The sequence below is a fragment of the Lissotriton vulgaris genome, chromosome 1_1 (assembly GCF_964263255.1).
Source record: "Lissotriton vulgaris chromosome 1_1, aLisVul1.2, whole genome shotgun sequence".
In the NCBI taxonomy this organism is placed as follows: domain Eukaryota; kingdom Metazoa; phylum Chordata; class Amphibia; order Caudata; family Salamandridae; genus Lissotriton; species Lissotriton vulgaris.
In genome coordinates, this window is record NC_141685.1 from 1,615,504,203 (window position 1) to 1,615,531,394 (window position 27,192).

The following is a 27,192-nucleotide window of genomic DNA, read 5'->3' on the forward strand; positions in this document are numbered from 1 at the left end:
CTGGACAGAATAGCATGCGAGGCCCGCCCTGTAGACTGCACTCTGTAGCAATCTCTAATGCAAGATTACTGATGGAACAGTTTGTGCCTCAGTTATACGGACAGTGATTTTCAAGACCAGCTTATCCAGCACAAAGCACCACGCAACAAACTGGTGCCGCCTCACAGCTCTGCTCTTTATAACACAGACACATCACGTTAGACAAAGCAGGTCTCACTTTCAATCAGCTGTTTTTTCGCCAACATCTGGGAATGGCCTCCAGAGTCGTTAACCAAAGTTTGTATTGCCTGCAGCGTCGAAAATGGTCTAGAAAGATGGTTTTAGAAAAAGGCACATCGCCACTGAGTGGCTGTCAGAACCTGGTGAGCCTGGTAGAACATGGTGGGGTCAATGCGGTTCCCAGTAAACCAAAGTCACAACTGGTCCTAACCGGTACTGCCTTGGCTGCACAAGTAGAGGGGTGGAATAATCTGCAGGAATTCAATATGGACGCCTGCGCTCATGCATTCCAAGTATTTTTGCTAAAACAAAGGTGTACTTGCTGCATGGCTTCACAGAGGTGTCCGGAATACCCTATGTGGTACCAAATTTGGGGCACTTGAATTTTTTGGAACTCACAATTGGCTCATTACAAGCTACAACCATTAAAATTCGCCACACAGCCCCGAAAACGCGAGCCTCCTATTCGCCTACGTGAACACACAATCACTGAAATTAAAATGTAAAACTGCCGGCCCTCTCTATCCTAGAACACCCGTATGCTACCAAAAAAGTGCTGTTATACTAGTAATATACGTGCATCACCTCTTCTGAAAAGTGCTGGTACTCTCAAATTATAGAAGTGCCTGCCTGTCCATCGTAAGCAATGTGTGTTACTAACACTGCCGCTGCAGGGTGTAAATACTACACATGGTTTTTCCCTGTAGGGTGTCAGAAGATAAGTCTGTTGTACTATCCTGTGTACAAGTTACTGCTGGTGCTGTCTTACAAGAAACCCTGCTGCTGCCCCTGTGAAAGCTTGAACTGTAGATGTGTGCTAGTCTGCACTTGTACAGCGCTCTCGACGCAGCAGCAAGAGAAACATCTGGAGAGAGGAAGCCAGCTCCCAACAAGCAAACAGCACTTAACCCGGGACATAGGGCAGCAACGAGCCAGGTCACTGCCCTCTGTCCTTGGGACAGACAGAGAGCCGCCTGCACTTGGAAAGCCCTTCCAACCTACTGGGAACAAGAGCGAGTGGTCTTAGGTTACGAATGTTCTTAGGTCTGACAAAGAACGTATAATGCAAGCCTTTGCCTACTTGAGACACGATGCTCTATTAGAGACGGGCCCATGTGGAACAGCAGGGCTGAAAGAGGCACGCCAAGCGCGTGAGCTTACCCCATGGTCCTGCCTTCGGAAGCAGCCGGACCAGCTTGCAGCTCTGCCCAACTTTCTTTTCCTGAAGTCTCGAAGAGCCGCTGCGAGCGAAGTGAAAGCGAGTCACTTCCTGAAACAGCACGCCCGCCTCCGCGAGCTCCGAAGGGGTGGCCTCTGCCTGTCGTGACATCAAGGCAGACAGGGCGCACCTCGCCGCTGCCGAGGCTGCCTCATGGTGGGAGGCCGTCTTAAAGGAACATTGTCATTTCCACCGAGGTCAGTATCTGCAGGAACACACTGATGCTTCAGTATGAAGAAAGAAACCTTTGTTTAATTTCCCACACCAGGAAACAAGCGGGAGGGGGAGCAAGGGAGGTGCCGGCAATGCCGGACCAGACACGGGGGCGTTCCCGGCATCCCGTGACGTCGGCAAAAGCCAAAGAATGTCGGGAACGCCCCCGTGTCTGGTCCGGCATTGACAGACAGGCCCCTCGTCCAATGGCAAGGCTCCGTTTACGGAGCCAGCCAATCAACGACGAGGGCCGAACCAAAGCACCCTACGGTTCTCAACAGGATTTCGCCTGCGCGGAAAAGCTGCGCAGAGCGCAGCTTCCGCTAGGCGAAACCTAAAAAGGAGGGATAATTTTGAGATGGATGTCTGGAGGTTCATATTGATCAGAAAGGTATGGGATGAATCGGAGAGATGGGATGGGGCTCGGCCCTTTATGGTACGAATTCTGGGGATTTTCAAATACCCCCAATATGACTAGATCAGAGAACAAATTCCTGAGAAACCTAGTCCTCCTGTCGCCCAGCACCCCATTAGTTTGTTTAAAACGTGATAAGAGGAAGAAATCGATTAAAGATAAAGCTCCTCTTCTGTTCTGGAGGAGATTATGGTTTACACCCAAACTAGTCCCCTGTGCTGAAGCTCTGCATGAAATAAGCTAGATAGATTTCACAAAATAGCTTGGTTTACCATTGTAAAAAAGTTGCTTTATTCCCTTTTCCTGCAAGTAGTTTGGGACATTCCGTGCCATCGGCCTCTTTTCACTTTGAAACATATAAAGAAAACGTTTGCACTAGGTGCAGTCTGATTGCTTGTTACTAAAAAATATTTATTTTTAACACACTTGTTTGTGTTCAACGCTATAAGACAGATTTACAAATGTTTTACACAATGCAGCGCATCAACTATCGTTGCTGCGCTGTGTTGCATGAAATAGAGAACAGGACAGTTCGGTGTTACACTCCTACTGCACTGGCTCACTTCCGGCTGCGTGGCACTATGGACACACACTGTAACCACAGTGCACGGGTGTATTTGTGATGTCAGGCATATGATTTGTACTGGAAAGGGACTCTCCCAGTATGAAAATTACGCTTTAATACTTTCCCCAATTTGTACATATGCTGTGTTGTGCATCACAAAACAAAGTTGGTCAAGTGTGTGCACTTTTTAAAGTTGCTTCGAGCAGTCATATGTTTTTGGCACCGATCCCTGTTTACCAATTTTAGGAAATAGATATTTGCGACAAATCCCATGGAGGAAAGCCCATGGACGACACAAATTATCCCCCGTTAATGCAGAGTAGTGCAAAGTGTTCCTTTAGGTAACTTTCAAACACAAATCATGATTTGGATTGGAAAGTAATTAGCACAACATTTTATGCTGGGTTTGCGTCACATTAATGACATTAATCCAGTGCAAAGTGTTAGTAAATCTTAGCCTTGGCTTTATACCGTGGATAATAAAAATGTTAAATAATTGCTTCCATATTCACGGTGCTTTCAGTCGGAGGATGTGACATTGTAACACTAAATACATATGATGCTATTGCAGAACCAACCAGCATTCAGTTCTGTAACTGGCTACACACATTACTCTGCAGGGATCGCGCTGACCAACGAAGCTTTCAGTGCATTGCATGCTCATTGTATTTCCCATTGTTTACTTTACTTTAACACAGTTACCATTCTTTTTAATGTACTTCAGCCTGCGGATGACCTGCAAAGTACTTTGTACAAGGCTGTCACCAAGGCCCCATCACCAGCGCAGCTCAGCACACCAATGAACGAGCTGTGTGTCCTATAAGCTGGTGCAACTCGGACTAAGACACAGTGGTGGGGGCAGAAGGGGATATAGCCCTTTTAGCCCAATGGGCATTGCAATCCTGTCCTACAAACATTGATTCTTGCCTCTCTGAGCTTCCTTCTCAAGTTTTCTACTGCACTATGGTCTTTGGTAGCCCACCACCTAAGTCTGCTTTCAAGCCAAATAATGTTTGTGTGCGCCAACATCCTGTGAGGTTGTTGAGTCCCTATGGATGTCTGTCATTAATTGTTTCCTACCTAAGGTGTTGATAGAGCACGCAGGTCACCGACTCGGTTTTACCATACTCACCTGGGCACATATAAACACAATATATAATGAATTTTTAATCAGGTAGCCTGTGCACTTACTCTAATCAGTGATTTATAAATTTCATTTAGGACCTATACCATTGACTTGCCAATCCTTGTCATCGGTACCTAAAGTCCTAAGGGATCAAAAGGAGTTAGAATAATAGGTAGAATAATAACATTTGCACTCGTATAATAACCACAAACTCGGGAAAGGTTTAACTCTTTATCTAAATTTCTTAAATGTCTTAATCCAAATAGTAAACATCAAAAATCTTTCAATCAGGAAAATAATGATTAGAATGAAAATATGCCGAGATTTTATAAAGCAGTCTTTTACACCTTGGCTGCTAGGGGTTTTCCCCCCCCCAGTGCTGGAATCACAGAGTTGCATTTATTCATGACGAGCTCAGCTCGTCATAAGCACAGCTCAACCGTGCCTCATGACGAGCTGAGCTTGTCATGAGCAGCGAAGGGGTTAAGCATTTGACATTAGGGTGGGAAGAGAGAAGGAAACAGTACAATGACATACCCACATAGAATATTTACCTAAAACGGTGTGTGTGAAGACCAACCCTGGCCACGGGCTGATTAAAGGACAGAAACCCCGAAAAGGCAGTTGTCAGCAAGGTAAACGGGTGCAGATCAGAATCAGGACAGGTACAGCCAAATTGGATTAGGACAGGACCACCATGGCTAAGACCAGCACCCGCAGTTAAAGTTGCAACGCCTGCGTTACTCCCTCTCTGCAGCTAACAGCCAGAACCTGCTAAGAGTTATCGATCTCTCCGACAAAGTGCTTCGCCAGCACTTCAGCTTTCAAACCCCGATCTGGGTTTCAAACCTTCTGACAGAGGGCTCCGCCAGCACCTCTGCTCCCGATCACCTATTGAGTGCGTTGGGTCAGTGACAGGTCAGCTATTCGGAAAAGTCAGACAAATTTGCTAACTAAGCCTTCTCTAGATATACTACTTTCCAGGGTAATGTACCACCCCCCAATGTTGCAAGTGTAAGGATCCCCAATTTTGATTGGGCAAAAGGATGAGGAGAGGTCATTACACCATACCAAAATGAAACTTTTAGGATGAATATTAATATTTGCGTTCCCGCCCATCACTTTTATTTTCCCATGTATGTTTATTCCACCCAGCAATGAATGTTAACTATTACATTATAAATTAGGCAGAACGAACAGCTTGGCAAAAGCAGCGGTGCAAGCTTCTTGCATGTGAGGACATAGAGCAGCCATCTTAGTTCTAGTGCGCAGAAGCAAAAGATTCCCTCCAAAGCAGAAAGTACGTCATGTCACGCGAGTGTGACAGAAGCATGCGCAATAAGAACACCCGCTTATCAGCGGCCATTTTAGTGCAAGCGGATTATTATTGGTAAAAGCACATATGCAAGCTTCACCTAGATGTCATGTAATGCAATATTAATAGGAGAAAACATGTTGATTAGTACATTATGGGTTATTAGAGAGGGTTGATTACAAGCAAGTCGCTTTACATATGCAACCTTGCTCCATCAGTGTTGGGTCCTTACCCCCAAAGATGAACCGCTAGGATATCTGACCTGGTGTGGCCATCCCCTGATGATCTTCGCAACTACTGGGAGTGATTATTTCAGTTACATCCCTGGTTTGCTAAACCAGGTTAGATCGGTTTCCGACAGCCGTAGTTTCGTGAAGTTCTTTCTCCTGTCAGCTTATTGTTGTGCCGTAGCGAATGAATGGCCTAACAACCATCCTTGAATCGTTTGGTCTCTTTGTCAAAACACAATTAGCATATTCAGCAGCACTTTTCTGTTACATAACTCTTGTGGGTATTGGATTCTCACCTACTTAGACTTATTATGCCTTCCTTCTGCATCCCATGTTGAGCTGCTATTGTAGCTGCCCATCCCAAAAAAAATGTGTGCCAGTTTTTCCCACCGTCAAGCTTGCCCTGTGCAGTGACTTTCACATAATCCTGGTAAATTGAATACTGCTCAGGAAAAAACCCACTTGATGGCCTGACTGTGATGTATGCTTTCCGCAGGGACCCTGTGCAGAACTATGGTATTTCAAGGTAGTACAAGCATGAGAGCTTGCCCTTGACTTCTGGATCCATTTAGGATCTCCTCAGTTTAACCATAGCGTGCTTGTCCTGAAGATCAGTGTCCTTTTGCTGTATCAATGCGTTGCCTGCTTTAGTCTTGGAAGGGGCTACTAGCTTCCTCACTCTGAAGGCCGCAAAAAACACCAGGCCAAAGGCTGCTATGCCCAACATGAGCTCAAAGTGGAGGCTCCAATCTGCTTGAAGTACACCTAGCACAGCATCAGCCGCAGAAATCTTAAATCAATGGACTTGAGGCTGTCGGTGTAAGTACATCAGGCCATCTACCTTATTTAGAGTGGGTTTAGGATGTTCTTTTGTTTCTCTTTGGGACCACCAGTAAAAGCCCTGGCAGTCCCAAAGAGAAAAAAAAGAATGACCCTCCCACCTTGAGAGAACAGGTGTGATGAGCTCATCCAGCCCTATTTTAATTTTATTGACTCGCAGTAACTGTACTGTTTTCCCAATTGAAGTTATATGACTGTTTTTTTAGCAGAAAGCAAAGAAAACATTAGGTCTATGTGAGCTACTCAGGCCTGGCATGAGACAGCTGTGGTTCAGCATTGTACTCTCGCATAAACCTGCAAACTAACCTAGCATTAGGCAGATTAAATCAGTTAACAGAATATTTTGTGGGGTATATGATATTCTCGCCACCCATGGTGTCTGTCAGTACTACATGCCGATCAAAAGATCTTCAACTTTAATGCTTTCAAGATGGATCAGCAAATCGTGGACGTGCTGACATCTTTGTAAACAGAGCACACGCTTGAAACTGAGCAAGGCCAACTCGGTCTTTCAACTTTGTGACGCCGATTACTTGAGTACCATCACTTGTGTGATAGTAACAGCACCTGTTATTTACGTTCCTTAGAAATGGTAAGTGTTGTGGCATTTAGTTGTCTTTAGAAAAAAAGTATTATTAATTACAGAACCTTTCTGACCTGATGCCAGCACATAGCTTCCTATGTTTAATAACAGTAAGTTTCTGGTGCAAGAAACTCTGAGCGAACAAACGCAGTGAAAACATCACGGGAAGATGTTTTGTGACTAAATTAATCTACAGTTGAAGAAAAACGTCATTTCAGCTGTGGCTGTCCCCATTGTCTGATACAAACTGTATAGTTGTATAGAAGCTGTACAGTCCTCTTAATTGAGTTTACGCTTTCAAGGTTGATAGTTTCTAGCAGAGATTAGAGGATATTTTGTGTAAAGCAGGGGGGATGGTAGGTCGAGTTGTCTCTTTAGTGCTTTAGCATAAGCATGTAGCTTCATCTCCACCAGGGATGCAGGCACAGTCCTAGAGAGCTCCAGGTATGTGAAGTCCTAAATTTCTTCAACAGAGCCTGCCATTTTGGCACTGTGAGCTTTTTCCAAAATCTGTTTTGTAAGTACTTTAGAAACCTTTGAATGTGAGCCTTATCTAGAAGCGGTACAAAAGGGGGTGGTGATGGACGGAGCATCTGAATCAATCAAACACTCACACCCAGTCAAAAGATCTGGGTTTAATCCATCACCGTTCTTTAGCCCACTCTGCCACCCCAGTTCAGACATAGCTATATGCAAATCAGTCTGACCCTGTGCCTCATGGGAACAGTCCAGCCCGAACTGCCAACCATTTCTTCCCTGGACCGAAAACAAGCTTCCGAGGACCGGTTTCTGGCATTTCAGCCGTCTTCAGCCCGGCTTGCTTGATTCCAATGGCAAAGTGGGCAAGGGACTCACGTCTGAGCATACCCTGCCACACTTATGGCGGCCAAAAGCGGTACGAAAGGGGGTGGTGATGGACGGAGCATCTGAATCAATCAAACACTCACACCCAGTCAAAAGATCTGGGTTTAATCCATCACCGTTCTTTAGCCCACTCTGCCACCCCAGTTCATACATCTATTATCTAGAAGCGCCTTCACTGTACTTTTGGAATTGTAGGTTGTCAACATCTCCAGAAGTGCTTTCTCAGTTCTAGAGGACTAAAGAATTGTTACTTTCTTCCAGAAGTATATTGTCAGTGCAATAAGACCTCCAGTGTCCCCTCAAATAGAATATATTTAATTTTTACAAGCCATTACAAATATAAACATTGTTGTTGAAGCCCACTAGAATACTGGTTCCAGAAGAATAATATGTATAGACCTGGCATCTACCATACACACTATAGTCAATCTGATCATCCTTTATTTAACACGATCAGGTTAACGATTGTAAGGAAAAGTGGGATGGCTGGGAGATCTGGTCTACTGGCTTAAGTAACGCGTTAATCAAAGTTAGATCCTCTCCTGCATATTGGCATCTTTACTTTAAAAAATACTAATTTCTATTATCCTGGGCAACTAACTTTCTCTTCCATAGCAGAAGTGCCTCCATGTAATTATTTTGCAACGTGTGCTCTATTTGAAAATTCTTTAAATCTAGTCTGTAACAATTGCAACAAGCCTTGGCAAAGCTAGTATGTTCCACCTGCTTGAGAGCTTTTGGTTTTGTCAATGTTTTTTAGCCTTGCTGTACAGCATTGTGGCTTCTGTGCAGTGTGGCTGAAAGTACAAAGCGCTATGACGCTGTCATCACTGTGTGTAGCATAGTTTTTTTTTCCACATCTGTTGACTTTGTGAGTGCTTGTTATGTCTGAGAGGACAGGAAGGTGGGGCAGGGCAAGCAACAGCAGGGTATGGTAAAGGGGGGGGAAGCAACAATGGGGTACGGTGGGAGGGGTCAAGCAACAGCTGGGAAGGGTTGGGGGTGCAAGCAACAACATGGAGAGGGATGGGTGGGGCAAACTAACTTGGAATGGAAAAGAAAGGTGGGAAGGGGCAAGAAATAGCCTGCCGGTGGAGGGGTAGAAGGATGGGAGGGAGATGGCCTGCAAGGGCATCCACTCTTTTGGAGTGCAACAACAAAAATAAGTTTGGGTACGAAAGCGTGGACAGCGAAAGGACACTCAGTGGGCAAGGAAGCAGTACTTCATCTATGGTCCACGGGAGGGACATGCACATGAAGAGAAAGGGAAGCCAGCATGCTCTAATCGCGATAAGCAAGAAAATGAGAATGGTGATGAAGCCAACCAATGTTAAGAAATGGGTGGGCTCTAAGCCCCCTTTACACTAACAAAAAGTCTTGCAAGCGACAACGCATGTATGGTCTCAAGCGAGACCTAAAAAGGGAGCCAATAGGAGGCATTATTGTTTATCATTTTTCTTGCTGATCATGTTTTCTCTCTCTTGCTCTATTATGTGTAGTTGATGTGTTTTTCATTTTATACGTGGTATCAAAAAGACGAGTTGATTTTTTTTCCCTGCTAATTTTTCATCTCCAGTTGATGCTAAAATATAATTAGTGTCAACGTTTCATTGTAGGTGTTTAACCGACCAATTAGTTCTAGTTTTGCACATTTCTTGTTTATGCTTTGACTGCCTCCTGCAGCCGCAATTTTGTTTCCAGCAGCATTAAATTAATACATGGGGTTTCAAGATTTATCAGTGTGTGCTAATTTCAGCAAGCTCGCTTTACGGCTTCCCATGCAGATGTCTGGAAAGTTGAGTGTCTGGTGATGGAATGTCATGTGTGTGATAATGGATTCTGGAATGCAGCAAAGCCAGCAACATACAGAGAATTCTTATTTTCATTGCCCTAACACGTGCCAGACTTCCCCATTACTTGCTCACAGGCCAATGCATGACCGTTCAGCAGATTGTTTGCATGCACCTGTTTACGTAGTTCTACCTTGAAGTGGGCCTCTTAAAGTGAGTATCACAATAAGTGCAGGTCGCTCCTGCACTTTTCATTTTATCCCAAGTGGAAACGCGTTAGTCCTCTGAAAATAAGAATTCTCTGTATGTTGCTGGCTTTGCTGCATTCCAGAATAAATAATTGGAATCTGTTTGGGAGTGTGTGTGTGAGGGCATCATTGTTGCATATACACGAAGAATTTGCAAGTCAGAGGGCGTCTGTGAATACACATGGCCCATTACACGTGGGGAGGGAGGGAGCATTATCCGTGGTGTAGGGGGATGCTCGAGCAAGAAACCATTTCATTACTGGTTTTAAACAGTGCGGGACTGCGGAAAAGACCGCTCAAGCAGGAACCACTTGTGGAAAAGGTCCTCGGATTTCCTGGTCTTGGGTCGATAACTTGTGCTGCTCATTAATTCGTGGGGATATACCAAGGGAATTAACGCCAGTCGCAGTAGTTCCTTCTGTTCTTACTGGGCATCGGATAATGAGGGACTTGTAGAAAAAATGGATTAACTTGTTGCTTTATAAGGTGACAGCACTGTGCAATGACTTTTAGTATTTCTTATATGTGTAGTAAGTGGCCTTTGTTAATTATAGTGGAGAAGTGTGGCTTAATGGTTAGAGCTGCAGACCCTGATGCAGAGGTCTAGCCCGGGACCAGGGTTCAATTCCCCACCTCGGCGGGTCTTGGGCTCAAAAATTCCACGGACCTGATAATTCTCGCCTCGGTGCCTATTCCAATCATGGAGTCCCACTCTGCAACTCTGGGCAATAGCTTGTTAATCTCCACAACGGCTCCCACAACGCTAAGGATGCCTGGCCTCCACCTTGGGGGTGCCCAGGAGTGGACGCCTCATAGGGAAAGCCAGGATGGGTTCCACAGCGGTATTCGCACAAGCGCCTTGAGACCCTTGCGGGTGAGTAGTGCGCTATAGAAGTATCAATTTACATAGTCGGAGGCATTAAAATTCTGCAAACTAAGGCGAAAATGTGAGTGAATTACGTGCCAATGAAAGTTTGTGTCCTGAAAAGAGAGACTGATTTGCCTGTAGCTTTCTGTCAGAAAGCCAACGTTCTCACAGGAGCTGAACAGTACTTTTGAGGCTGCTGGATTGGTGGACTAATACCAAGGCTTTCACCTCAAGTGCTCGGGCAGGTTTTCTGCAGTCTCTTTAGACCAGACGTCTTCAACCTGGGGGGCGGGCCCCCTAGGGGGGCCTCAAGTGATCCCAGGGTGGGCGCCAGGCTCTGGCCAGAAGAAACATTAGGCTTTGTTTTCAGCCTAAAAAAATGAGCAGCAGTAAGCACGTCTGTAATGGGCCATCATTAACATCCTTTGTCATTTAAATCCTGGATGGGAGAAGGTGTCAAAAGGGAAGGGACTTCAAATTTTCTCCAAGACCCGCACTACCATTTCAAGTAATCACACTGTGGATCGTTTGCACAATAGTAAGGCCTGCCTCACCGGAATAGTATTCATGGACTCATGTATTTGTTTGCATTTCTAAAACAGTGACAGAACTTAGCTGCAATGTCTAAATAGACATATTTAAACATTGCCAGTTAAATAGAATAATTGGGAACATTTTTTATGGGGGGCCCGGCGAATTGTTTTTCTACACTGGGGGGACGCGTAATAAAAAAGTTTGAAGACCACTGCTTTAGACTCAAGGCGCCCTTTCACCTTCCTTCAAAATGCCACTCGCAGGAAGAGGTGTGGACTCCTGTGTTTTTCGTCTAGGTTTTTTTGTTTTCGTGTACCTATGTTTTCCAGGATTTGAACTTCTTCTACCATTGTTTTGCTTCAACAGTGCCTGATTTGTAGTCCGTGTATAACTCGGCGATGTTATTTAGCACAATATTTCCCATCATAATAACCTGTGCTCTAAAACAAAAAATAGAAGTCTGCCTGTGCGTGTGTAGTGTCATAAAAGCTGCGATCCTATGCACGATTTAACTTGATCCATCATCAGTTCAGAAGGAAAGTCTTGCACTCGGTTACCAGCATATTGAACATTGGCGATTCTAAGAAGCTGTGTTAGAGCATGTGTCCATAGTTGTTGTGGTAGTTTTTTTAGTTCATTTCTATAGTTGACCAAACTCTATTCTCAGAGGAAGACGCGCAGTAGATAAACTTCCATTGTTTTTTTTTATATCAATTGAATATTTTACAAAGCGTAAGGAGTTTTAGAATATTATATAGAGGGAAATTAAAGGAAAAATATGACTAGACCACTTTTTCACCAATCTGATATGCTCACCAGTAATCTTGCACCAGGGAATATCTGATTAGTGAGTAACTGGTAGGCTGTTGGAGTTGGGTTCCACCTATTCAGTTCATCTATATTCTTTGCATTCTGGATCACCTGGTTTTGGACTTTTTACTGTGGGTCTCATTATATGTGTCTCACCCACAGAAATCAATTGGCAAATGGACTGCTTTTGTTTACTGCCAGTGTCCACCTTTTAAGATAAGGCCACTGCGACATAGCTAGGGTAAGAGTCTCTTGGATGGTTGCACATGAAAAATGTGTGTACATGTGTCAGGTAGCCTGGCACAGAGGGGTCTCTGCATAAATAGATTTCGACCTGGGGTAGGCCTTATAATGTTAGTGTACACTTCATACGGAAAGTCACCGTGATTTACTGTTCTGTCTGTAGTGACACTTTATTATACACATAGGGGGAAACTGCCTTAGAGTGCAGGTTTGCATCCCTTTGCAGGGTTGTGGAATTCTTTCAAAAATCTACTTGTCCAAGGGACAAAATTGTATAGAAATCTACTTGTCCTGCAAAAAAATCTACTTGCCTTACCTCTTTACTGAATCAATAAGATAGACAGGCAAAAGTGTAAATTAGGTTGTAGAACGTGCGTTTTAGACATTCAATACATTGAAGCTTCCATTTGGGAGAACAGTGTCAACAAAGGTTGCTTATTCGAATCAGAAATTCCCAGTATAATGTTCACCATGGTAATGTGTAAGTCAGTATTACATATTTACAGGATAACATTTTTGCATAAGGTATTTGCAAACAATATAAAACGCATATCGGCTAGAACTAAGCTGCTACCCACAATGCATTTAAGATTCATGCAATAGTCAGGGGTGGATATGAATGTGATCTGTGATTATGTCTAGATTAGTGTGTCCTGCTCAGGAAAGCATGACATTTCTAGCTGTCCTGGGAAGGGTAGGAGACGATTCCTTTTTTCCAAAGGGACTGGTCTTCAGATTTCAGCCCCACTTAGATAAAAACATAATCTCTGAAAGTGTGTAAGGTTTTCATTTGGATGACTTAATCTTTGACACTGTGATACATAACAGGAAGTTTGGGGTGGGGAGGCACACTTAGACCTATGCTGTAGAAGTCTTACCAACATTACACAGTCAGTCCTAAAATCATTATGAGGGAATGAAGTGCCCTTTGCAGCTGCATGTGAAATAAATCACTAAGCTTGAATCTTTACTGCACCAGAGACGTCTATCTAAGCATCCCAAAGAAAGAATCTGCAGCAGCTCGAAAGTCCACTTCAGTACTGGTTTGCTGGTCCGTATTATCTTCCACCAAGCCCAAGACTCAATTTGTTATACAGGCTCCTAAAGCAGTGGCAGACACTCCTTAAGGGCACCATAAACTAACAGTTGAGGTCAGGGGTGAATTACCCTGCCCCAGCTTGCTATATGGAACCAATACAAGGGCAGTTCATATACTGAACTGCACATGATCTAAAATAACATGGCAGGTGACTTGCTTTTTAAATAAAGTATACAGTGGTGTAGGAGGAAACCTAGGAAAAACATGAGGAACGATTCTTGCAGGACAAATCGCCTAGCAAAAAGAACCAGGGGTCTATTAAAAAAAAGCCAGAAGTAAAAACGGTTTTGTTTTCAAAACATTCCCCAGTTCAGCTGTAGACTAGAGACTGATCTATCAAACTGTGGAGGCATTTTGGGAGGGTATGGGTGCAGACATCGTAGAGGTGACCATCCACAATAGTTTGTGAATCGTTTTTACTTTCCAAATGGAGAGCAGTAGGGAAGGGAAGTGGGGTGATGGTGGTTTTACATCAGGGGTTTGAGAGGGGACAGAGGTGAGCATCCAACTGGGAGCAAAAGAAAGAAGAGTAAACGTTGTCTAGAGATGTTTGAGGTTTTATATCCAAAAGGAAGAGAATGAAGGCGACTTAGATGGGGAAAGAGATATAACATGAGGTTTAGACTGGGCACAAGACCAATGGCAGAAGGTTGAGACAGCAAGACAGAGACAAGTTGGAGAGAAATTCGAAAAATTACAGCGTGCTGGGATAGTAAAGAAGAAAAGGAAGTGTCATTAACACAAGTTGATGTGGTTGGTGTGTTAAGTAGAAATGGTTCTGTTCTTGGCGTTTTGTTATTTCTGATCTAAACTAAAGCACACAGCATAAGAACAATTTCACTTTCTTCTGCTGCATCTCCGGAGAGGATTGTAACGTTAGCTCTTTCTGAGCTTCGCAGCTTTTAACGGGACATTCTACATGTAGTCTATTCACTTGCTTTGCATGTGATTACTTTCCAATAGCATAAAAAAACAATCCTTCCTCACTGCCTTGGGGTACAGACCATATCTCTGTAGTGCCATTTCAAGCACTGTTCCCTTGCAAAGATGTAGCTGTAATATAGAATCCAGGGCATAGGCTAGACAAAGACTTCTAGCCCTAGAGAGGCATTTACAGCCTGAAAGCCACAAGACTTGCTGTTGTGAAGCAACAGAGGGCTTCACCAACCTATCTACTCTAAGCAGGATTTTATTTGGACACATTTACGTTACTATGTCCGCTTTACTCTGTACACTTTTAAGAACTCCATTTCTAGGTACTGCATAAACACACTATCCAGCCATACATGCTCCTTTGTTTATTTACCCCTCCCGGTACATTTGAGGTAACCATTCCACATACCTGCCTTATCTTAGCGTGCAGTGCACCAGCTTCTTGTGTCTTATCAGCTTCCAAATGAGAGTGCTGAGCCTCTAACCTAGACTCACCCCCCACTTAGCTACATTGTGTGATCCTGGGCAAGTGTTTTATTTTTCTGGTCCACCATTTCCTAATCTTGCAAGATTAGCAGTGTTCCCATAAAGGTTAACTCATTTTAATAAGAGCTACCTAAAACTGCAGTAAGTTGCTAAACCGCAACGGAGCAATGTTTTTAACCCTAACTTTAAAAGTGCTTGCTAGAGGTAGTAGGGACGAAAAGAGATTCAGAGACTTGCCTGTTATTGTTGTAAATTAGGTAAAATGTGGGATATTGGAACGCATGCGGGCACGCCTGTTGTCAGTCAGACCAGAGCTATAGTCAGGGCCACTGGAATTATGCAGCAAGAGAGGACGCAATTATGTGGCAGGCTTGAGTATATTATGCAGCAAGAAAAGGCAAAGTATGTGACATAATTCAGCACATTTTGTAATATTATTAGTTTATTATTTCATTTTTTTCAAACTTGGTAACACCCTGTGGACATTGGTTGCAACTCATTAGTATGAGGTGAACATCCAAATGCATCAATAATCAACAGAAAGGTGACCAGTCCAGCTTTACAAAGAGGCTTCCACTCTGCCGCAAAATGCGAAGTCGCATTTTTAGTAACTTTTTAATCGTTTGAGCTAGAAACAAATTTTGCAGCAGATTATGGATTATATGGGAAATACTGCGGACGTTCGATCACAAACCCAGTGGCCCTGGCTATAGTCCGTGTGAGGGCCTGAGGTCGCATCATGTAGCAGATGCTAATGGATGGCATTAATACTGACTTAAAGAAATCACCCCTAGTCTAGCGCCCCAGTGCTGCTTTAAAGTAATGCTTGGCGCTGCACAGAACAGCATATAAAGCCTCTTGGCTTCAGGTGCAGGATTTTGGTGACATCGTATCACAGACAGTAAGGTTTGGGCTTTTAGTTTGTGGTAAACCTATCACTGCAAACCTGCCTTCTGGCAAACTCTGCCTTGCCCCTTCTGTTTTCTTTTTCTGGCCTTCGATTCCTGTGTGCTGGTGAAGGAAAAATGCAGAGCCATAGGGGAAAGAAAAGAGCATAGTGCAGACATTGGTTTACAAATTGGAGGCTCGTGAAAATGAAAGCAACAGGGGTGGCCTGTGGGCTGCACGAGAGCCCCACAGGGAAAGTAAGGTGCTTTAATGTAGATTTGGTTGACACTAAAGAGGCTGAGACATCAAGCACCGACAGCAAGCAATGTGCGAAGAGAGGGGCCCAAGAATTGCATGACAAAAGAAATCCAAGCACTTTAAAGCAAGCCTCGGATGCGAGGAGAGAGTAGGGGAGGGGAGGGGAGAGGAAGTGAGAGGAGGGGTGGGGAGCGACCTGGGTTCAGCACAGAGGCCCAAGGGTGCAGCCAAGAAAGGGCAGCATCAGAAGGGTGAATTAAGTTTTTTTAAAAGTCGGGTAAATGCAAGGAGCAAAGAAGCTTGTCTCCTACCTGCCATTGCTGGAAGTGTTCCCCAGCTGCAAAAGCTCCATGTGAAAAATTCCGTGCTACATAAAGTTCATGCTGTGCTTTAGTCTCTGGACTGCCCAGGCGGGCTATATAATCAAAAAGAGGCTCCTCTGCATCCTACTATAAATTGTGTCATGACTCGTGTGCCTGGGGTGGAACCTGTGCAAGAAAATCAAATCTGCGAGTTCCTAGGGGATATCTGTACAACATTTGGGTCATGCAGAATTGTCATATTTCTCTGGCTCAGCTCAGGATCAGAGCTCAGGCCTTTTGTCAACCTGCTGTGCAAAGTAATTACATTTCCTCTTAAGGTTGCCACACACAAAAGGAGCAATTAACAGTGCTCCCTTCAGCTCCTGTTAATTACCTCTCACAGTGCACCAGGGTTGGGGACAGCCCAAACCCACTGAACAAAGGGGGAAGCACAGACAACTGGAGCCAACACAGGAATGGGCATCTCTTTGAACTTTTGGGAGAAAAGGCCCTGAAAGTAATGTCGGCAAGGGGCGGAGCTGAGATCCAAGGAGCAGATGTGACCAGTGATCCTGGACGAGGCCATCTTGAATTGTCTCAGCATGATTGCCGCTTTATTGTATTTGCATTTTAAACCGCTACTGTAACTTTATCTGTTATTGTGCGTTTCTCCTCAAGCGCTCTGCTGTTTTACCCCTCCGCTGCCATTTTGTTTGTTATTGTCGTCCTCTGGAGCCCGCCCCGCCTCCCAGCTGAGCCGCCCTCCCACTGACTACAAACAGCGCTCCGTTACCTGAATGCGCTGTGACTCGCTTCGCTCTTCGAGCTGAGTGGTCGCTCCCCTGCTTCCCTGGCGACTTGTGGTATCGTTGTGCCGCATTTACTTTAAGAACTGCCTCTTAATTGTTGCCTGCAGTCTGCCTTGATTGCCGCTTTATTGTATTTGCATTTTAAACCGCTACTGTAACTTTATCTGTTATTGTGCGTTTCTCCTCAAGCGCTCTGCTGTTTTACCCCTCCGCTGCCATTTTGTTTGTTATTGTCGTCCTCTGGAGCCCGCCCCGCCTCCCAGCTGAGCCGCCCTCCCACTGACTACAAACAGCGCTCCGTTACCTGAATGCGCTGTGACTCGCTTCGCTCTTCGAGCTGAGTGGTCGCTCCCCTGCTTCCCTGGCGACTTGTGGTATCGTTGTGCCGCATTTACTTTAAGAACTGCCTCTTAATTGTTGCCTGCAGTCTGCCTTGATTGCCGCTTTATTGTATTTGCATTTTAAACCGCTACTGTAACTTTATCTGTTATTGTGCGTTTCTCCTCAAGCGCTCTGCTGTTTTACCCCTCCGCTGCCATTTCGTTTGTTATTGTCGTCCTCTGGAGCCCGCCCCGCCTCCCAGCTGAGCCCCCCTCGCCCCTCCCCCTCCCCCATCCATATATGCCCGCTGCATTAACGTGCAGCGTCTACGCGCAGCGACCGCGCCCCAGTCGCGCCAAAGGTAAGCCCGTCTACGCCTGTCCGCGCCTGGACCGCGCCCAGCGCCATACCCCCTGGTCCTCGTACTGTCCACCCCTCCCGCATTTCTTACGATGCCACCACCCTCCTAGCCCTCAACCCCGGCCGCTCCCTCAACTGTGCCCAAGCTGCCCCTGGATACACCCATGGACCCTTTTCCTGTTACTCCTGCAAGTTCGACGGCACCAAGACCAACTCCTCATCTACGATCACACAACAGATATCCGACCCCAACCACCTACATTGCATCTTGCTCAACACCCGATCGGTCCACAGGCACGCCATTGACCTCTGGAATCTACTAGACACCATCTCTCCGGACGTCGCCTTCCTAACAGAAACATGGATGAATGCCTCTTCAGCCCCGGACATCACCATTGCCATCCCGGAAGGCTATAAGATCATTCGCAAGGACCGTACCGGCCAAACAGGAGGAGGCATCGCTATCGTCCATAAGAAATCCATCCGCATCTCAACCAGCTCAGACGTCAATCTCGCCAACTCCGAACACCTCCACTTCCAGATCCACACCGACCCCAAGACCACACTCAGAGGCACCCTCCTTTACAGACCACCAGGACCCCGCGCACAATTTAGTGAAGACATCACGGACTTCATCACTCCACACGCGCTCCCCTCCGAGGAATACATCCTTTTGGGAGACCTCAACTTTCACCTTGAAAAGAACAACGACCGCAACACCACCACCCTTTTGGACAACCTCGCAAACCTCGGACTTAAACAACTTGTCACCACCCCCACCCACATCGCAGGTCACACACTCGACCCTATCTTCACCTCCAGCAAACATGTTTCCTTCAGCCACACCACAGCTCTCCTTTGGACTGACCACAGCTGCGTTCACTTCACCTACAACAAGCCCACATCCAACAACCACCCCCAACCCACTTTGCAAAGAAACTGGAACAAAATCACCACCGACCAGATCTCCTCATCGCTTCTTCAAAAGCCCCCCGCCCACTCCTCAAACCCTGACCAAGCAGCCACCAACCTCACCCAATGGTTATCCAACAGCGCCGACATTCTAGCACCGCTGAAAAAACGACAAATCAAACTAGGCAGCAAGAAGGCCTCCTGGTTCAACGACGACCTTAAGAAATCCAAGAAACTCTGTCGCTCCCTCGAGAAGGCCTGGAAAAAAGACCCAACCACCAGCACCAAGGACGCCTTCAAAAACGCCACCCGCATACACCACCAACTATTCCGAAATGCCAAGAAAGCAGCCTTCAAGGACCGTCTAGATAACAACGCCCATAACAGCAAGGAATTATTCAACATCGTCAAAGAATTTACCAACCCCTCAGCCAACTCCAACGACATCACCCCCTCTCAAGCCCTCTGCGACTCCCTAGCATCATTCTTCCACGATAAAATTGCAGACATCCACAACAGCTTCGACAACCAACCCGGAGACCAACCCACCCAACCCCCTGCAGGACACCCACCCCCCCTGAACACCCTCCAGGACTGGAAGCCAATCTCAACTGAGGACACCATCCGACTGATGAATTCTATCCATTCAGGATCCCCCACAGACCCCTGCCCTCACCACATCTTCAACAAAGCAGACTCCATTATTGCACCGCACCTCCGAGACGTCATCAATTGCTCCTTCAACTCTGCATCCTTCCCGGAAAGCTGGAAACATGCCGAACTCAGCGCCCTCCTGAAGAAACCCACAGCTGACCCCACCGAACTCAAAAACTATCGCCCCATCTCGCTCCTTCCATTCCCGGCCAAAGTCATCGAGAAAGCTGTCAACAACCAGCTCGCCGCATTCCTCGAAACCAACAAATCCCTCGACTCTTCACAGTCCGGCTTCCGAGCTAAGCACAGCACCGAAACCGCCCTCATCGCAGCAACAGACGACATTCGAACTCTACTGGACAATGGAGACACAGTCGCCCTCATCCTCCTCGACCTCTCCGCAGCATTCGACACAGTCTGCCATAGCACCCTTCTACAGCGCCTCAAAGACATCGGAATCCAAGGAAAAGCTCTGGAATGGATCACCTCGTTCCTCTCCGGAAGAACGCAGAGAGTCCGCCTTCCACCATTCAAATCAGAGGCTACTGAAGTCATCTGCGGAGTACCTCAAGGATCCTCACTCAGTCCCACCCTATTCAACGTTTACATGAGCCCCCTTGCGGCCATCGCACGCCAACATAACCTCAACATCATCTCCTACGCCGACGACACTCAACTGATCCTATCACTCACCAGAGACCCTAACACGGCCAAAACCAACCTTCACGAAGGGATGAAAGAAGTAGCCGAATGGATGAAGCACAGCCGACTGAAACTGAACTCAGACAAAACAGAAGTCCTCCTCCTAGGTACCTCCCCTTCCGCCTGGGACGACTCTTGGTGGCCAGAAGCCCTTGGAAAAGCACCCATCCCGACGGACCACGCACGGAACCTGGGCGTCATCCTGGATTCCTCACTCTCGATGAACAGACAAGTCAACGCCGTTTCTTCATCTTGCTTCAACATTCTTCGCATGCTCAAAAAAACTTTCCGCTGGATCCCCACCGAAACCAGAAAAACAGTCACCCACGCTCTGGTCACGAGCCGACTGGACTACGGAAACACCCTCTACGCCGGCACCACCGCAAAACTCCAGAAGAAACTACAACGTATCCAGAACGCCTCAGCCAGGCTCATATTAGACATCCCGCGTCAAGAGCACATCTCTGATCACCTGAAAAACCTCCACTGGCTCCCCGTCAATAAGAGGATCACCTTCCGGCTCCTAACCCACGCACACAAAGCACTCTACGAAATCGGTCCCGAATGCCTCAACTCACGACTATCCTTCTACACCCCTTCACGCCAACTACGATCCTCCAACCAAGCCCTTGCCACTGTACCTCGCATCAACAAAACCACCATGGGAGGTAGATCCTTCTCCTACCTAGCAGCGAAAACTTGGAACTCACTTCCCACTCACATTTGTCTCACTCAGAACCACCTAGCATTCAGAAAGCAACTCAAAACATGGATTTTCGACAAATAACTCCCCACCCTTCTTCAAGCGCCTTGAGACCCTCTGGGTATGTAGCGCGCTATACAAATTTTTTGACTTGACTTGACTTGACTTGATGTGCTGGAGGGTTGGGACAGGTGTGGAGCGGTGATTTGGCACCCTAGGATTGGCCAGGGATGCCTGGGTTCAAGAACTTTCCTCCACATCTTTTAAAAAAAATTCTTGCACAAGGCTCTCTTGGTTGGTATTGTGTGCTCTTCACTGCTGGATCCTGGGACAGCCATGAACAACGGGAAGGAGGAACCCACCCGCGATGCCCAAAAACGGCTATGGACTCTGCTCCAGTTAACCCCAGAACCAGTTGGTCTACCCAAGAGGCAGTGTTGCTGCTCCCCTTTTACCCCCAGAAGATCAGTTGGTAGAAGCCCTGAACTTCTGCACCCAGAGACAAAGGCCAGAAATCTGGTGCAGGAAGACAGTGGAACCAGATCTTGTAGATTTCACCATTTTGGATGTAAGGATGTATCGTAAAACTGTTCCTGCTGGCTAGAGCTCGCCATCATCAGTAAAACAAGCCCAGGATCATCTGAATCCTCCTAAAAGGCCAGAGTTGTGGCCCTTTTATGGTCCACAATCTTTTCCCTTTTGCCTGGACTTTTGTGCATTGGGGCACTGCCTCATCTTTAAGAGTTACCCTCGAGGTGGGAATGGGCCCAGGAGTCTGCGCCAGATTTATTTATTTAATTATTCCAGGGAGTGGGCCTGCATTGGTCATCCTCCACCTTTCCACTTTTGCCCCTTAGAGCCCATATCTCCCCAGGGACTGAACCAAAGGAAGGGGGAGCTTGTGCGCTCTACCCCCTGCGATAGTGGGTCCATCCTCCACTCCCCGTGCCTGTGTCTGGGGAGAGCAGGGTAGCCACCAGGAAACAACATCCTGCCAGTACTGAGTGGGCAAGAGAGAACCGAGCTGCCAGCTCCCACGGCAGAGAGAGAGGGAGCGCGGCTGCCATGTTGGAGATGACAGGACAGTCAGTGGTGGGCTCCCTCTGCTGCCCCTAGCATTTGGAGGTGCAAGGGTACCTGAGTGTGATCGGACACCCCAAATAAAAAAAGCAAAAACAGAAAAGAGGCGCACAGTTTAATTTTTAAAGCACTTCCAAGGTTGAAGTTTTTTCTCTATAGCTGGAAGTGTAGCCTCTTCTAGAGGTTTTTTCTATGGTTGCATTTATTGTGGCCTGAAGGTGTATGAGGAAGATACAGATACATGCCTTCCTCTCTAGGCACTTCATGCTGAGTGGCTCAGATTGCCAGACCAGTCGAGCTCTGAGCAAGGAGGCGACTGGTGCCCTACGAGCCCAAATGGAACGGCCATCTCTGCTACCCCTCAAAACCATCATTACCTGCCCTCTTTTCTTGCAGATCCACTTTCTCTGCCTAGGCAGCTACAACAGGTTCTAGTCAAAGCCAGATAAGATGAGGCTCCATGGTCTAACGATCTACCCCAGGCTGTCTTCTAGCAGGACATACCCGTCAACAAGCTCTCCCCGCTTTTTGATTACTGCTTGAGGAGCATGGTAATTTAGGAATCTTGGCACGGGCCATTGTTCAATCCATCTACAAAGGAAGCTCTAAATCTGATCCCAGCAGCTACAGGTTAAGTGTGCGTCTGGATAATGAAGAAACATTTTGCACAAGTCTATTGTTAATGGATATGCAACAATGAGTGGAGTCACGGAGGCTCATCCAGAAGAACCAAACCGGATTCACTGCAAAATCTGGCACACTAACAAATTTGCTTGCTATAGCCATCCTATCTGTCAAGACCATCTCCTTGCACACCTTGTTGCATTGGTTATTCATAGACTTCAAGATGGCTTCTGACCGTGTTCCAAAGCACGGTCTCTGGTCAAAGCAAAAAAATGGGGTATCTCACCAAAACTTCTGTAGGCCATCTTTCAGTTGCACATCAACATATGGGTCTATATCAAATTGGCTGACGGGTCCTGTGTCCCAAGAAAAATTGCAACCTTGCATTGTGTAAAGTAGGGGTGCGTGCTACCCCCCATCTTTTCAATTTGTCAATTTCAGATCTATCCAGGGCCCTGACACAATCAAGTGCCACAAAGATAGGCAGCGAATGCATCAGCAACCTGCTCTATGCAGACGACCTAGCCCTGTTTAGCTACTCAAGAGTTGGGCTGCAGCGTCTGCTGAACATGGTGCACTTCTACACCACCATTTGTTAGCCTGAAGGTTAACTTAATGAAAACCACAACAGTAACACAGGGAAGGAAATCCTAAAAGGGGGGGCGGCTGGATCTACAATGACAACAAAATAACAAAGGATCAGTCCTGTAAATACATGGAGGCCGGCCTTGATGGCAACGGGCTCCTTTGCACGTCAAATGAAGGAAGTTGAAACTAAAGCCTTGGTCTTCCAGATGTTCTTGTCAAAAGTGACAAGCACCCTGTGGGGAGCAAGCCTCCTCCCTCTCCTGAATGTAATGAGGGCAAAAAGTACTCCAACTTTGTCCTAAGGCAGTAAAATCCTACTGGGGAAGGACTGGAAACTTTTGAACAAACGTCACCAAGATCTACAATTTTGTCTTGCGTTTGCCAAGATTCGCTTCCGCTGCTCAGACCCGGCTGGAAATGGGCATTCGTGATCAGCTAGTAGCCTGAGCTGGAGCCTTTCTAAATCTGCATCACAATCTCAAGATAGCCAGGAGAGGTTGCATATAGAGGCTCTACTGTGGGACGAGATTCAAACTGGCGGTTCTAGACTACCCCACTTTTTGCAGGGGCTGCAGACTTTACCATGAATCTTTTTAACATATCGTCTGTAGATGCACAATTTTGACCAGAGGACTGAAGGTCTCTCCTGAAGCGGGAATGGAACAGACTGGGTATTCACACATGCCAGGACCAGGAGCTATTATTGCTTCCCTCAACGCTTACAACACCGCTTTGAACATCCTGTTTGCTAGGTACATCCCTTTAGCTGCTAAGAAGCTTCGCTGTCTGAAGCCTCCATAAGTGGTTTTGGCCTGAACACCTTCGTGGATCCCACACAGGGCCTTCACAATAAAGGCCTTTTCCTTCTCTTGACCTATCGGATGGTTAAAGTAAGCACTGCATACCCTTGAGCTACTGTCGCTTTGTATTTATGAAATTCTAGTCATTGGATGCAGCACTGCTTAGCCTCTCATCCGAGTTCTCCTGATATAAGGATCCTTCTGATGTTTTTCTTGGCACTTTCGCTATCACAGTTTTCACCTAGTCCTGGTTAGTTCCTGGTGTGCACCCCCTGTGGCGAAAGTTCTTGTTATTTTAATGTTGCATTCGTGTTGTGTGTTCTGTGCCCATGGCCAATTTTTATTATTGGTTTCGCCACTCCTTTTACCAGGCACTTTACATTTTAATCTGGACTTCTTCCTGTTTGATGTACTGTGGGAAAATATTGGCCTTGGGAGCGAATTTCGAGGCTGTTCCAATGGCTCATTACGCGCAGACTCGAGTTCTCGTTCCGTTATTCCACTTTGCATGTACTAACAGGCTTATTAATTCTATTTTTTCCAACATGATGCCTGTTTTTAAACTGCTTATTTGCAGTAGCAATGTCCTTGCTGCTGGGTGCGTACAATAGCCTTTCTGTGCCTTGTCATCACTGACATAAGAAGTAATCTGTTGCACAACGCACTGTGCAGTTTCTTTTGAATTAATAATTTGTATCTCTTTATCTCAATGTGTGTTTTAACACGCTTATAACTAGTAATCCCCTATTTTAAGATGTGCATAAAATGCCTTTTGTTGATAATAAAAGTGGTGCTTTTCATTTTTTTTTATTGCTCCCTGTACCTATGGATATAGGCCCATAGCTCAGCCTAAGTCTGTGAAACATATAGGCTGTTTTACAAAATGATGTGCTTAACACACGTTAGGCCTTATTGATACACTGTAAAACATGTGCGTTTCTTCTCCCGATTCATTGTTTTTACCACGTTTGGGTCTTTATTAAAATTGTAACCATTATTACGATACGTGTAATGAAGCACCCCCTAGGACTGAGTCTATAGTTGCAGTTTATGTGATCAGAAAGTGGTGCCCTATGGAGATATTTTTAATGATTGCATTTTTATTGCTTGAAAGTAAGTAAAAACACATAGACACATGTTATATTAATTTAAAATGCTTTATTGACATACTGTTGACAATGAAAATTCATCTAAGTGGATATGCTTTATTAACAATAATAAGTGCATTTGCACATGGTTAGAATTCCATTTACATACAAAAAGATGGTGTTTTTAACATGTGGTTTGTTGATCTTGAACCTTTGACTAAGCCAATGGAGTTACCTTATAAATTTGTATAACTCTTTAGAGGGTCAACGGTGATTACGTAATGTCATCTATTGTAACTTTCATATGTCTATGTATATATTTGTAAGTTATGGCATAATATTTAGTAGTGTACGTGTAATGAACCTTTGATTTTTTCTAAAGAAAAAACACTTACTGGACAATCATTTATTGGGTCTTATTATTGCATGCCAGCGAATGGTGGTTAGTAGGCCTACTCGGGGGAGGTGCTGTGGGTTAGCAGCCCACACCACCGCCCCTGAGTAGACCTTGGACTGCTCTGCTTCGCTACCCCAGAGAGTCAAGCGCTACAATGGGGTACTTTGTTCCTAGTAAGGGTTATTTGTGGATCTATTACTTGCGCTGGACTCGCATCCTTGAGAACTAATAGCCCAATGTCGTATATAGTCTCAATGCCCACTCTCCTAGCCATTCAGTACCATCCATTGTTACACATTTGTAATACTTCCCTTTTCTGTTTTCCAGTACTCTCTACACAGGAATGCCATCTAATGTGGAGATCAAGGCCAGAGTTCAGGACCGTCAGCTGCTCATGAACCGGGCACAGACTTTAAGCGGCTCTGATGGTGAAACTATTACTCAGGTGGACACTTTTTTCATCGTTCCACGAGGTCGGCTAAAGCTAAGAAACTTTAAGGTGAGTTTTTGTGCCAGGGCAAATTAAAATTGCAGCAAATGCTCTACATTGCGGGTCCAGATGTTCAAGCGATATTATATTCTAATATGTGTACTTCTCATAGTTGTGGATCGGATAATTTCTTGAATAATCAATGCACATTTACTTCTGGTCCAGAGTAACATTGAATTAAGCCATGATGTCTGACAGGTATGAACAGTATCAAGAGAGGGAGAGAAGGAACCTTAGCTAGGGACCGAAGGGGGAAAGGTTTACCAAATGTAAGCAGTAATAATTCAAGAAGGCCTGGCTTGTGCAGTATGGAAAGGTATCGAGTGTAGGCAGGGAAACTGGTGAAAGGGTTGGTAATCAAATTATTTTTAACGGGTCTCAAGAAGTGTCTACAGTTGAAGGCACCAAGCCAAGCCCACACTCAGGAAAGACATGGCTTGGCAGTTCGGGCTGGACTGTTTCCATGAGGCACAGGGTCAAGACTGATTTGCATATGGCCATGTCTGAACTGGGGTGGCTTGGTGAGCAAAATAACGATGGATTAAACCCAGATCTGTGACTGGGGGTGAATGTTTTGCCATTGTGCAACATTCCGTCCATCATCTTGTTTGTCACACTCAGCCCAGAGCACACCTGTTGGAGGAAAGAAGTAATAAATAGATGCCTTATAGAATATACTGCAGACGCAGGCCCAGGACATGTGATGAGCTCTCATGCACTTAAGAGAGTGTGAGGCTTTCAAAGACGAATGCATGGTGCGTTCCCACTAGGGGGAAAAGTTAACTTTGCTTAGTGCCTTGAGCACCTGCTGGGAAGATCTGAGTATAACAGGCAGGCACAAGTGGAAATGTCAACAGGGCTACCTTTGCACCTTCAGAAGTCAATAATGGGAGGAACAGTAAGCCTGGTGATTGCATCATCTGTAATTTAAGTGCCTTTGCACAATTCAGTTTGTGGGTTGTGTTATCCAAATGGTTTTGAAACGCAGACCGTGCACACGGGGGTATTCCGCAAGCACCAGAGGTGAGGAGTGGGCCTTGCATTGATTCTAAAGGCTGCAAAGGCTTTTGGAGGATTTTAAAGACTTCCTAGGCTAGCTTTGTGTCTTTGACGGTGATGCTCAATGAGCTTGTTTGGATTTAGAAAGGTAGGTGTCATATCATAATCTGGTTGGTTGACCATATTTACTGAAAGTATTATATGAGAACTGAGCAACTACATAATATATTGACAGTAAAGATTATGTTAAATATTTTGCAAGGGACTATGCTAAGTATTTAACCCAATGCCTGCCCAGAGCAGCACAACAGATGTTCCCCGTCTATTATCAGGACTTAATATTGTTATTTTTCAGTCTTTGTTCAGGTGGGCAGCACTGTGAATTTATTTCATAAACTTTGTTATTTGCAGTAAGGCCTTCATTTGTTTGTAGTCGAAATTGTTAACTTATTTTACTATAATACGAACTGATCGTGGAAATATGAAAGCTGTATGGCCCACTGGTGCTGTTTAGGATCCTTGTACTCTAAAGGCGTTTTTACCATGTTTTAAACTGGTAATTGAATGTTGTGGGGACTTCTTAGCTATTGACGACTGGGCGGGTTTCACATAGACAT

At 45.6% G+C, this 27,192-nt stretch overlaps 1 protein-coding gene across 2 annotated transcripts in view; it reads left to right on the forward strand.

Annotated features, from left to right (window-relative positions):
- LOC147750906 (uncharacterized) overlaps nt 1-27,192 on the forward strand; it is a 77,915-nt gene that overhangs the window by 46,742 nt on the left and 3,981 nt on the right. For both annotated transcript variants that reach the window (XM_086918811.1, XM_086918821.1), the window contains one exon: nt 25,414-25,585. In XM_086918811.1, the coding sequence (XP_086774937.1) occupies nt 25,430-25,585 (156 nt within the window). In that variant the 5' untranslated portion in view covers nt 25,414-25,429. The remainder of the gene's footprint in view (nt 1-25,413; nt 25,586-27,192) is intronic.